At 37.4% G+C, this 13,483-nt stretch overlaps 1 protein-coding gene and 1 pseudogene across 5 annotated transcripts; both read left to right on the forward strand.

Moving 5' to 3' along the window:
- The first annotated feature begins 397 nt into the window (after positions 1 to 397).
- LOC103032406 (membrane frizzled-related protein) lies at positions 398 to 12,866 on the forward strand. Of its 5 annotated transcripts, none has more exons than XM_049467328.1 (13): positions 398 to 876; positions 982 to 1,087; positions 1,840 to 1,980; positions 2,506 to 2,664; positions 3,314 to 3,533; positions 3,783 to 3,913; positions 4,556 to 4,681; positions 4,770 to 4,846; positions 5,315 to 5,463; positions 5,672 to 5,802; positions 10,409 to 10,519; positions 11,218 to 11,345; positions 12,457 to 12,866. In XM_049467328.1, exons 1-13 carry the CDS (start codon positions 832 to 834, stop codon positions 12,679 to 12,681), a joined length of 1,749 nt encoding a protein of 582 aa, XP_049323285.1. In that variant the 5' UTR covers positions 398 to 831; the 3' UTR covers positions 12,682 to 12,866. The 5 variants fall into 5 exon arrangements, with proteins under 5 accessions (XP_049323285.1, XP_049323283.1, XP_049323282.1 ...); XM_049467326.1 differs by having other exon boundaries at positions 399 to 876; positions 1,846 to 1,980; positions 10,373 to 10,519; XM_049467325.1 differs by having other exon boundaries at positions 400 to 876; positions 10,373 to 10,519.
- Positions 6,490 to 9,796, forward strand: LOC111194254 (26S proteasome non-ATPase regulatory subunit 11B-like; annotated as a pseudogene).
- Positions 12,867 to 13,483: the final 617 nt, after the last annotated feature.

Below are 13,483 nucleotides of genomic sequence, written 5' to 3' on the forward strand. Positions count from 1 at the left end.
GTAGTGTATTTGATTAGTGATTACCCATTAACTTACCTAAACAAGAATGAGATTGAGCAACGGTATTATGGGAAATGTACCAAAAACTGAAACTATAAACAATAGCATAGAAAAAAAAAAGAAATAATAGTAAGAAATGCAAAAATCAGCTTTGGCTGATTTCTACTCCAACAGCCAAGCAATAATGGCTTTCAAATGGTGATACATCAGATGACACTTGATTGCAAAAAAAAAAAAAAAAAAAAAAAAAAAAAAAAGTGTCTCGTATGAAGCTCTAAATTTGCGTGTGTGATTAAGAGAGAGATAAAAAGCTTAGAGGATCATTAGGGGGAATTTAACCCTACTCCACCACCCCTACTCCCCTGCCTGCTTAGTCCTCTCAGCTGACTTGGCTTTGTAAGGAATTGAGAGGAGGGTTCTTTACTCCTTTTATTGTAACCTACTCACCCACACCAAAACAGGACCCGGCAGAGCAGACCAGCCAACCTAAACTGATACAATTTACTTATTTATAATTTCAAGAGAAATAAGGACTAATCGAAGGGAACAAGGCCCAATTACTGGAATTTAAACTGAATATGCCTAAACTGAAGATGGGGTTTGTGTTTTTTTTTTGTCGTTTGAAAATGTGATCTTCTAACATGTGTAACTGTGCTTAGTGTGACTCCATCATGGTGAGTAGTCGAATAACCAACTGGACACTGCACTGTACTGCTTTTTTAATATGTGTAGCCTAGCCTACAGACAGTCCACTGGTGCAAAACGATGCCATTCTCTGCTGTGAATAAATGTAGTCACAAGTAATGTCAGAAGTTTTCTCAGAATGTAAGAATGGCAGAGCCTGAGATGTCCAGAGATGACTGTGAATTATATAAGGTAAAGAAAAAAAAAAAACACTTTACTTTCGGTTTGATATTCACCTGCAGAGTCCTAGGCCTTGTTAAGACTAAACACTGTTATCTTTACCTTTGATCTCCACAGAACGTGTTTTGCAATCCAGCATTTGAGCCAGAAACTGACCATGTTGAAATCCAAGATTCATTTAAAGTTGCTATTTCTTCAGAACCTATAAAGAGGCCTGCAGCAAGTATGAGCACAGTATACACACTCACACATGTATATATTATTTTAAAACATTTAAATGTGTGAATGTGTTTTATTACTGAAATAGATGTAGGTAAACATGATTACCTATTAAAAAGTCCCCATAACTTGTATTGTAATTAAGCTGATATTTTGTGAAATATGCCAAGTTTGGAAAATTATTTTCAGAATTCTCTTAAATGACCCCAGTCAACATGTGGATTTTGGCATTTTTCCACTACACTATTACACTTGACTTTTTTTTTTGCTTTTTCATTAGACAAATTTGAGAGCAGATGCTTTGCTGCATCTATATAAACCATTACTGAAAATACATCACACCACAACCCAAAAAAGCCTAAAAGCAAGGATAAAGAAACACAAATCAATCATTTTTTTAAATAATGTATTGTTTTAACTGGCATGATAAAAACTTAATGTAAATGGTGGTAAAAAAAAAAAAAAAAAAAAAAAAAAGATATATATTTTTTTACTTTTGTTGTTATATGACATATTTAAGCACTAAGGATTATGAAGGGTATTTATTTGCAAATGAGTGAATGTTTATGCACAATTTTTTACATTTCATAATTACGGTACATGGTTTTTGTTTCATTTAACTCCCTCTTACTTTTATTTTTTTAACAGAACAGCCACAAAATAATCCCACACTTTTAATGTTGACCCTTTGAAGAGATAACTAGTATCATAATATAATTGGTTCTTAAATATTTCTCTTTCTTGCTGGTTGTGGAGATGCAGGATACAGCAGCATACTGAGTGTGTGTGTGGTGCGTCTGAGGGGTCTGTGGTGTAGCTGGGGGACGCTGGTAGTGTCTGCAGCTGTGCTGGTGTTGCTGGCTGTCCTGAGTCTTACTCTAGCTCTTGTTCTTACACGTGAGTGAGCAGTACACCCATTACACCAGTAAATCACTTCACTGTTAAATATATTAACACTGCTCATAAGATTTGAAAGGTGCTAGGCACCAGTTATCCCTTCCCACTGTACTTTGTTTTCAGTGATGTAAGCATTTGAGGATGAAGTGTTTATTAAGGGGGAAACCTTCTAATGTTTTATTATTTAGTTCTAATTCAAAAAGAAATTTACAAAAACTAGACCAAAAGTGTTTGTCTAAAATATATATTTTTAAAATATACATAAACTAATTGCATCTTGGAACTGCAACAATTGAATTGAAATGAAATTAAAAATGTGATTTATGAGTGCAAGATTACAAGAATAATTAAAGCACATTTTCAGTCTTTAGTGTACATTCGGTATATTTGTTTTTTCTTTTATTTCTTTTTATTAATTTCAATGTTAGCAGCACTTCCAAATATAATCAAATATAAGAACTTCCTCTAATTCTGCATATGTGGCCAGCAGCCTCACTGCCTCAGTGTTAATGCTTGTTTTCTCAGAGTTAAATGAAGACTCCTCTGAAGAGGAAGTACTTTCTCCCCTGGACTTGTGGAGTGGTGTCACAGGTCCACCCAGTCTTGCCCCGAATCCCACCATTCCTCATCCTGCAATGAGCTCTGTGGCCCCACAGCTTGAGCAAGAGGCCACTACTTATAGAAGTAAGCTTCTGGACAACAGACATTATGTGCTGAATGTTTATATGGTTGTATTAAGAGGACGTTTTGCCTGTATTTTACATTTAATCATTTGGTTGCATATACTGTAAGGTTTCTTTCTAATATTTATTTCACACTAACCATATTTGTTCTAGCAATGCTGAACAGTAAAATAGGGCACCACCACTCCACACTGTCAGTTAAACTTTCTCTTTGACATAGATCTGTTTATTTGAGAGTTTTCTTGGACTTCCGGATTTTGCTCTGGTATTTTCAGTTTCCTTTAAGTGTAATTTCCTAATTACATTAGAACACTTTGGTATTTTTTATGGCATTTTTTTGCTTTGTAGACATCGGTTATTCTTGATCTGTCTAATCATTCTTAATAAGCAAGTAAGACATAGCAAGTTAATTAAGGTCATTTTGTTATTTGTGTTTTACATGTACAAGAATGGAATTGTTGTGATGTGAATATCCACATTGAATGGCATGTTTGGAGTTGCTGAGCCTGTAGTGGGCTGGTCTAGAAAAAAGTCCAGTGATAAACTTATTTCCCAGTCAAGCCTTGTTTACCAAGTGTAGACACAAGGTAGTTCTACCCATTGCATAGACTGACCGTCTGAAATGTAACATACCTTTTTTCTTCTTACAGAATGTGGTGGTGTCTTGACAGATTCAGAGGGTTCTATCAGCTCTCCTAACCACCCCGGTCCATACCCTCCTGACTCCATGTGTGTGTGGGTAATCAGGGTGTCTCCTCCCTCTCTAGTCCAGCTCCATATCTCCTCCCTGGCTGTCGAGGGACCGTCCCCATGCCTCTTTGACTGGGTTGAGATCAGAGAAGAAAGAGAGCAGACCACCACAGTTAGCAGGTTGAAATTTTAATAATATTATTCATAGTACTATTTAACAAAGGGTTCACCAATTTAAACAATGGCTTGTAAATAATAGTTTAAGAACAAAGTGTGATGTTATATTTATTCATCAGTCAGTATATTTATCTGCATAAATTTAAGTTAAAATATTCATTCTCTAAATACTTCTCATTATAAAATTGAGGTCAGAGATTCACAACCCTTATCCTCACACTTTCAAAATAATATCATATAACGCTTTCCAAGGTTCTGTGGCAATGTGGCTCCACCCACTGTGAACACCAATAGCAGCACTGTATGGCTGTCATTCCGGTCTGACAGCAGTATTGGGGGCAACGGCTTCATTGCGCAATACCATGCTATCCTTCCATGGCAAAGTAAGTTCATTTTACATCAGTACTGATAAACAGTATGAAAACTGGTGATTTTACAGCCCAAGTGAACCAGTTCTTGTAATCTTGTGTCAAATGAACTGACATGCCATGTGTCATGGGACAGGAACTACTACGCACTGACCTGTGGGATATTTATGTGGTGTCTCCTGCATCTTTTAGAGTCATTGGTCTGTTTGCATGGAAAAATTTAGCCAGACACTGCCAGTAGCGATCATTACCACCCACTTCACTGTCCACTGTGAATGCTAATGCCTTCTATGACATATTCCTGGTAAACATTTGACACCGTGATCGAGGTTTGGACTCTTGACAATTCATGACACCTTGCTACGGATACACTGGCCAGTGTTTAACTTCACTTACAAAATAACACCTCACAACTTATACAGGTGTTAGTGTTCCAAAGCCGTCCCCTGGTAAAACACTTTATGAACAGCTTATATACTGCAATCCTGTGACTTTGGCATGTCAGTGTTGATTAATCAGTGAATGAAATGTACTGTTATTAGCTCTGATATCGGAAAACATAAGTAAAAAAAAGTAAAAAAAGAAGTTGACAACTGATGCTTGTTTTTGTGACAATCCTTAATATGTACTATGTGTGTTGGTGGTGTTTCCTGACAGAAAGCTGCTCCAGAGAGGAGTTCATGTGTGACAGTGGTCGCTGCCTGCTGCCTGTGTCTGTTTGTGACAGTCAGCCAAACTGCCAGGACCACACAGATGAAGCTAACTGCAGCCATAAACACAAGGGTATAAACACTAACTACCTCGTCTACAGTATCTGTGAATGAATGTTTTGTAACTGATTGTTTTTTTTTACTTCTGTATTACTGCACAGAGTGTGGAGGCCAAAAGAAAGGACCAAGTGGTTCACTGTCTAGTCCAAATCACCCAAAACCTTATCCTCACCAGCAGGTAAATTACTATTTTTTACTATGTATGTGATTGTGTGTGTGTGTGTGTGTGTGTTACATATATGATTTTTAACTGACTGACCTTCATTTCTTATCACTAACTGTACCTCTTCACAACTTTAAAACTGATGCTCTGAAACATTTTAAGAGACACAATAAGAGGCAAGATTTTGACAAGTTCAACATAGCTGTTAACTGAAAGCCAATCCAGGTGACTACCTCAAAAACTTACTGAAAATGCCAAGATGTGCAAAGCTGTCATCTATGCAAGAGGTGACGAGTTTAAAGAAATGTAATAATTCCATTATAAAAAAAACAAGAAAAGTATTATTTGTTTTTTAGTTAAGCTTAGGACAGTTATTCTGTAAGCAGTAGTTAAACCGACGAACATTTAAGACGTTTATTCATGAAAATCCCTGATTAATCTATATGTATTTGTCCTTCTCTTCTCTTGGTTAAACTGTCTCAGCTGTGTACGTGGCGTATATCTGCTGAAGAAGGTCATGTTATCAGACTGAGGTTTCAGAACTTCAGTCTGGAGACTCAGGATGTTTGTGAGTTTGACTATGTGGAGGTGCACGACAGCGCCAACACCGGAGATGGAAGGGTGCTCGGCAGGTGAGAATGACTTTTTAAAGTAGAAATTACTTTTATCTCTTATTACCTTATCAAATATTCTGTTAATAAGAAAAAAATAAAGAAAGAATTATTTTAAGTGCTTTTATTAAAGACGAACAGACGAACAGAGAAAAATGTCTACATCCTTCCACATTTCAAAATCAACAAATTTTCCCCAAACAAATTCAGTACATCTCTGTTCATTTAGGTTCTGTGGCTCAGGTCTCCCACCTGACCTGACCTCTTCTGGGCCAGTTATGACTGTGGTGTTTGTGGCAGATGAAGGTGTGGCTGACAGTGGCTTTTATGCTTCTTACCAGGTCATCTCTCTCTCAGAAAGTGAGTATTGTATGGATTTTGCATAGAGCATATTCTCTATTCATAAGTACAGGACACGTTTGCACTTTTCAATAGAGAAAAAAAATACACTGTGTGATATACTATATGGGCAAATTTTTGGGACATCTGGTCACTGTTTTTTTTTTCCTCCAAAATATAGGGAATTGTTGCTTTTATTGGATAGCATTGCTTTTAAGATTTGATTGCATTCACTGACAGGAGCTTTATATATCACTTTATATACCCCCATCCTTATATATCCTAATCATTTTTGAGTTAGTTTAATCTTTATCAGGTTAAATGTTCCCAAATTTCTGTGGTATTTAAGTTACAATAACTTAATTTACCAAGTTGTAGAGCAGTTAGATTTAACCTTGTTCTAATTCAAAATATTGCATTAGTTCAACTACTACTCAAATATACTTTTGACAGTGTAGCAGGCACTCTAAAAAGTAATTCTGATGGCAATACTTACCCTATTGTAAGATAAAAATATATACGTTTTTTAAGATTTTTATTTTCAGTTGTAGTGACATTGAAGTGTGTTTCAAAACACTTTCCTATCCAACCCAGACTTATAATATTCCATTAAACACTAAAATACAAAAGTCATTTTCTGGCAACATAATTATCTGTATTGGACAACTTAATTTTCCCATCCATCTAAATTGTCCCACCATCTTGGGCATGTTGGAGATCTTTCTAGAGAAGTAGAAAGGCTTCAACAGGCACCAGTTTTAAGTATGTGAGAGATGAATACTGACATTGTTTGACTTTATTAAGACAACTTCAGCAAAACCTACATTATAGGGTTGAGAAGGTTGAGAAAATATATTACATGAGCAAATCAACAAGATTAATAAATACATTTTTGGTAATGATAGGCTACACTTTATAAACAAAACTTAAAATTGTTCCTCTTAAGGTGATTTTAAGTCAGCTGAACAAGAAATATTGAATTGCATAAACTACAGCAAACTAGCTGCCTCAACTAACATTATTAAGTTTCTTGTTAAAAGTTGAGCAATTCTGCAGGGGTTTTCACCTAAATTGAATTCACCATACTTATACAATTCTTTTTTCGATCAATGTAATTGTACAAGAAGTTAAAACAACTCAGAAAGTCTATCCCAAACCGTCCGTTGATTTTGTTTTGTTGACCCACGGCATTGTTTTTTTTACTGGAGTGTAGTAGCACTGTGAGTGAGAGAAAAAATATAACTTGTTGCTAACGTTGGCTGCTGGTCAAGCGACCGCATTTAAGGTGGAAGGAAAAACTAAGGCTAACTTGTTTGCTAAACGGTGACCCAGTACTTTAGATAATTAATTTAAAGCTTGGTTCCCATTATCGTAGTGTTTTATTATTTACTTAGGAAATTAATAAAATGAGTTATCTTGATTTGGAACTACTAGTCAAGCGGCCACATTTAAGTTGGAATTTAAGGTGGAAGTGGAAACTCGGGAGAAACGCTAATGCTAACTTGTTCACTAAACGTTAGTGGGGTATAAATTTACTAAGAATGAGACATGTCTTGTTTTTAACACTCCAGCAGGCTGTAAAAACAGAACTTACTACGAGCTAGTAGTGAACACGGCTCCAGCACGTCTTCTCCTCAGGTGCTCCTCCTGCAGTGATGTGTTTGTTGCCCTGCGGGATCACCTGTGCACGTTTTGCAGCGTCACGCTGTTCTCTAAAGACGTTAATGTGAAGTGCTCTCATATTTTGAGAAGGGTAATGCTGCAGGCCGGAGCCCCGGTGGGCGTGGCTAAAGGGCGGAACATGTGTCAATCATTTTCGACTGCAGCCAATCAGATACTACACTTTCGTTGTCAATCACTTTTTATTAAGCCAATCCTCAGACAGAACAAGCTGTCCATCATTTTTTACTGCAGGCAATCACCTTAACAGATCTGTCAAAAGAAGGCGGAAACTGCGGTGCTACCGGTTAAACGTAGCGCGATTTAAACTTCTGAACAGTGGTGAAGCTAAATGTGTATAAGTATTTTACAAAATACTATATTAACAGTTTAAACACATTTATGTGATACTGTAGTTAGTCCTGCCTATATGCCGCTCTTAAACAGAAGTAACTGAATGAAAACGTTAGAAAATCAAAGATTAAAATACTCGTTTTTCTGGAATGGCACTTTCGTGATTTTTTTACTTTATTGCAGTAATTGCATTAAATCGTGTGTGTGTGTATATAGCTTTTCTAACGTTTTCATTCAGTTAATTCTGTTTAAGAGCGGCATAAAGGCAGGACTAACTACAATAGCACATAAATGTGTTTAAACTGTTAATATAGTATTTTGTAAAATACTTATTATACACATTCAGCTTTACCGCTGTTCAGAAGTTTAAATCGCGCTACGTTTAACCGGTAGCAAAGCAGTTTCCGCCTTCTTTTGACAGATCTGTTAAGGTGATTGGCTGCAGTAAAAAAGGATGGACAGCTTGGTCTCTCTGAGGATTGGCTTAATAAAAAGTGATTGACAACGAAAGTGTAATATCTGATTGGCTGCAGTCGAAAATGATTGCCACATGCTCCGCCCTTTAGCCACGCCCACTGGGGCTTCGGCCTGCAGCATTACATAGATTTTTAAGGAATTGGGTCACTCTACTGGTGCTAACCGGGGTTTCCAGGTTAGTTTGGCGCTTGTTGAATCGCAGCGGTGCTGTTTGTTGACAGGGGGAGGGGATACGGGGCGGCGCTCGTGACTCACTGTAGACTAGAGGTGGGCGATACTGGGAATTTTGATATCGATCCGATACCAAGTAAATGCTGGGCCAGTATTACAGATATCGATACACTCAATAGTCAGATGAGATGTTCAGCAGGATGATAAAGGAGTTGTGTGTGTCAAAGAACAGACCATCCTAGAAGTTGGCACACTGTTGGCCAACACGGAGCAAGCAGCAGGGCTTAGAGGGCTCCTAAAGTTTGTTAGGCCTTTCCTGATATCCATAAGCAAGGCCAAGGCAGCCTGACTGTGCTCACTCTACTGGATCTCATTTTTGATATGAAAGCAGCCACAGGCCAGGAGATAAAGCTGTGTCTGGAGTGCATTGAGTGGGCCAAAGCTGAGGACATTTCTGACAAAATAAGCTGAGGGCATATTTTGACACCAGTAGGTTCAAGGAGGCCTTGCAGTTGGATCACTGCCAGTTACTGCAAGAGTAGAAGAAGTTGGATAAAAAAGCTTTACTTGTGGAGGTTCAACTGCTTGAAAGTAAAACCTATCATGCATTTAGGTAAGGCCAGAGCTGCCCTTACCTCTGCCAGGACCATAGCCAATGCCATCTACTGTCCTCCCAAACTTCAGACAGCATTGGACATGCAATCAGACATTATCCATGCAGCTGAAAGAAAGGACTGGAAGACTGTCTATTTCTGCTTCTTTGAGGCATTTGAGGTATATGACTTCATTGACAGCCCGGGGCCAGCAATGCTCTGAAATAAATGCTTCGCTGCAAGATCATGCTCAACTTGCCTGAAGAAGTACAAGCCTGGATCAGTGGCAAACTGGCCTTACTATATGCTGGGGGACAGACGGATGCACTGAAGTGTGTAGCACAAGCAAACAAGAACAGATCATTAGCAAACTTTCAAAAGGCACTGACGGAGTACACAAAAGAACTGAGGAACGACCCCCATCATCATCACACACTTGGCAAATCTCTATGACAACCTGCTGGAGCAGAACCTAATCCGTGTCATTGAGCCCTTCTCTAGAGTACAGATAACCCACACATCAGGGCTCATCAAACTGTCAAAGGGTGACGTTGAGAGAACATTGTCATAAAAGATCCTAGACAAGAAGTTTTTATAGCATTCTGATCATCTTTGAGGAGCCTCTTGTAGACAAGACTTACGAGGCTGCTATCAAAACCATACAGAACATGAGCAAAGTTGTGTATTCAGTGTCATCAGCCAGTATGGCCATCAGAGAATATTGTACAACTACAATAAAATCTTAAAGTAAAAAAAAGTGGGTCATAAGTAAACTTAAAAAACCTCCCTGACCATTCAGCTTCCAGTTCCTTAAAAACTCTGCAGTCAATTGCTTTTATGGACTGATCAATTTTGCTGGTGTAAAACAACTGTGCTGAACAAGCAATGATATCGGTTAATGGTGCCTTTAAGACACTAGGTGGTGTTGAGTCAGTGTTCAATTCTCCATCTCTAATACACTGAAACAATAATTTCTGTCACCAGAATTTGATGAATGATTCGAGGTCAGAATTTCAACACTAACCAATGCTTGTGAAACAATGTTATATAAAGGTTGTTTAAAGGTTGTTTTTACATTATCAATATAAAAAATGTAATGCAACCAAAAAATACAAGTTATTTACTGTTTTTGGCTATCAGGGTATTTACGTGTATCAGTCAAACCACTATGAATTACTTAATTCTTTCTGATTGAGTTATGCACAAAATGTACTATAATTCCTATTTTCCAAGCCTTCATCTCTCTAATTGTTCCTGTGGTTAGATGGTTATGGTAACTCTGCCTGAAAGCCAGCATGAGTTCAATGTCACTCTCTGTTCTGCCTTCCTATGTTAAGGAACCTGCAGTCCTGATCAGTTTGCCTGTGCCACAGGAGAGTGTCTCCATCAGGATTGGCTATGTGATGGGTGGAATGACTGTGCAGATGGTGCAGATGAGCAAAACTGCAATAACTCCACCTACCCTCCATTCAGTAAGAAATACAGTATGCAGCAAAATACCATTCATGTGTATTACAGTAATTTAAAAACAGAAAGTTTTTAAAAAGAAAGTTATGGTGTGTATTAAGAACCTTAAAATGCTTGTTATTAATGTTATTAATAGAGCAAGTGCCAATAAGGTAATTTTCATCTGTTTTAGAGAATCATATTTTATTGACAATAACACTGCTCCACAGGAACTAGTTGTGTGCTTGTGTGTGCAATTAGTAGCTGAATATCTTAAAAAGGGTGGCATTTGAACATATTAAGAGCTCTGAAAAAACCTCTGGAATATTTAAGAGGAAGCTGGATGATCACAAGCCATCAAACCAAGCTGAACTGCTTGAATTTTTGTACCAGGAGTGGAATAAAGTTATCCAAAAGCAGTGTGTAAGACTGGCGGAGGAGAGAACATGCTAAGATGCATGAAAACTGTGATTAAAAACCAGGGTTATTCCACCAAATATTGATCTGCATTTCTTGTTTTCTGCAAATAGATGCAAATAGATGTCCATAGTTTATAGAATAAAACAACAATGTTCATTTTACTCAAACATATACTTAAAAATAGCAAAATCAGAGAAACTGTTTTTTTTCCAGAGCTGTATATATAGTGTATATATCCACATTAGTATTTTTCTCCTAGTAAAATAACACATTTATACATAAATACATAGTAAACAAAATGTCTTTTCTTTTACAGCTTCATCCTGTGAGCCCATTGAGGTGGAGATGTGCCAGGGTCTGAGCTATAACCTCACCTCTTTCCCCAACATTTGGCTCACCATTGCTGATCAGAGAGAGGCTGCCGAAATGCTGCACCAGTATAAAGTATGGAACTACAGTATCCAGAACAAAGCTTTCCAGTTTGTGTTTAGTGTGCTTATCTGTATGTATATTTGCTGTCCACTTTACACACTTAGAGCACAGCACTACTGTCAGCTAAACCTTTCCAGCAGAAACATTGAAGTGCATGTTGAAGAACAGAGCAGAAGGGATAGATATATAAAAGGCTTTTTGCTAGATCAGTGCATGCCATTAGCTTCTGATTGTTGGGGTAAAGACTAAACAGAAGGAAGAGAACTTTTTGGTCTAAAGTTCAGGCATCTTCAGCTTGTGACAAAAAGCCAGTCCCTTCTCTCCCATAAAGTGAGAAAGTAAGGGAGAAAAAGATTAAAAAGATAACGGAGTTAAAAGGGAACAGACAGGGTGGTGGAGGGTTGTAAAGACTTATTGTAAAAACATACGCAAAGTAGAGATGTTATTTATAGGATTTTAGATAAAAAGGAGGGGCATCAGTCTTCAGTTGTTCCTTCAAAGTTTTATTTTCAAATCACCACATACAGCTCTGGAAAAAATAAGAGACCATTTTAGTTTCTAAATCATTTTCAGAAAATGAGAAATGGCTGAAATAACAAAAAATATGCAGAGCTTTCAGACCTCAAATAACGCAAAGGAAACAAGTTCATATTCATAAAGTTTTAAGGGGTCCTGAAATCCATATTTGGTGGCGATACCCTGGTTTTTAATCACAGTTTTCTTGCATCTTGGCTTGTTCTCCTCCACCAGTCTTACACACTGCTTTTGAATAACTTTATACCACTCCTGGTGCAAAAACTCAAGTAGATCAGCTTGGTTTGATGGCTTGTGATCATCCATCTTCTTCTTGATTATATTCCAGAGGTTTTCAGTTTGGTAAAATCAAAGAAACTAATTTTTAGGTGATTTCTTTTTTTTCCTGAGCTGTATATTCCTGAGACAAAGAAAAAAAATATTTAGTGATTGAAACAAATACGATTGAAAGATGATATTACAGATTTTTTAATTAAGTCATTGTAAAAAGATTGTATTCCATATCACCGTGGAGCATTTCTGCAGGTCATAAAAGCTAAAAATGGAGATACTGGATACTTAACAAATAAAATCTGTGCCTTCTTCCTAGGTGCTGATGGAGCTGGCGTGTTTTGAACCCCTGAGGAAGCTGGTGTGTACCATGTTCTTACCACAGTGCAGCCTGCGAGGGGGCGTACTGCAGCCGTGCAGATCCGTTTGCTCAGCAGCAGAGCAGCAGTGTAGCCGAGTGCTGGAACTCTTCAGTCTGACCTGGCCTTTTAACTGCCACCTGCTGCCGGACTCCCTCGACCCCATGGAATGCTCCCTCCCTTAACATATATACAGCTCAAAGTGTTTCACTGTGAACCAAGACTTACAACACTTTAAGGTCGGTCTTTGCTGGTTGGAGTACCTTGCGGACTGGACTACTATTTGGACTTGTGACAGTTTTCCTGAGTTGTTCCTGTTTAAATGTGGTATTAAAAAGTGTACTTATCAGTATGCTGGACCTGTTTTAAACATAGTCTTTTTTGTTTTTTTGTTTTTATCCCATGAGAGTTCAAATCAGTTCTAAATAATTTAACATAATTCAAAATGGAATCAAATTAATTTATATATTTTCTATTGTGATAAGGAAGGAAGATGAATGTAAGTATTATTATTGGGGTTAAAAAATTAAAATCCAGATGTAACATAAATGACACAATAATTTAATGACTTCAATTTTAATAATGTATTATTTTTCTAGAAATCAGTGGAAAGTAAAATATTAAAAGGGTTGGAACAAGCAAAAATACACTTTTAAAAGGAGCTGTTTTTTTCTTCAGCTCCAACACAGCACACTTCCAAGCTGTGTGCCATTTCTTTTGTGCCAAAAAGCAAGAGCCCTTATGGTTAACAGCCTAAGACTATAGCTCCCTTCACTTCTCTAAGTCATAGTATTTGCATCTCGTGATCACTGAAAACAATTCCATTACCATTTGCCTTGTTTACTCTAGTCAGCTAATGTCACCAATTGGCACTAAAAATGTTGCTCAATCAGGATTTTCCACATATGACCTCATACCTCAGGAATTCAAACTTGATGGACCACACAATTGTTTGTAGGTTAATCATATAGTACTATATTTAGTAAA

Source organism: Astyanax mexicanus, chromosome 18, assembly GCF_023375975.1.
Source record: "Astyanax mexicanus isolate ESR-SI-001 chromosome 18, AstMex3_surface, whole genome shotgun sequence".
Classification (NCBI taxonomy): Eukaryota; Metazoa; Chordata; class Actinopteri; order Characiformes; family Acestrorhamphidae; genus Astyanax; species Astyanax mexicanus.

Excerpts from the sequence above, each read along its gene's own strand:
- LOC103032406 (XM_049467325.1), top strand. The coding sequence starts at position 832 with ATGGCAGAGCCTGAGATGTCCAGAGATGACTGTGAATTATATAAG. Across the intron at positions 877-981 it reads ATGACTGTGAATTATATAAG|AACGTGTTTTGCAATCCAGC; the intron begins GTAAAGAAAAAA and ends TGATCTCCACAG. Across the intron at positions 5,464-5,671 it reads GATGGAAGGGTGCTCGGCAG|GTTCTGTGGCTCAGGTCTCC; the intron begins GTGAGAATGACT and ends CTGTTCATTTAG.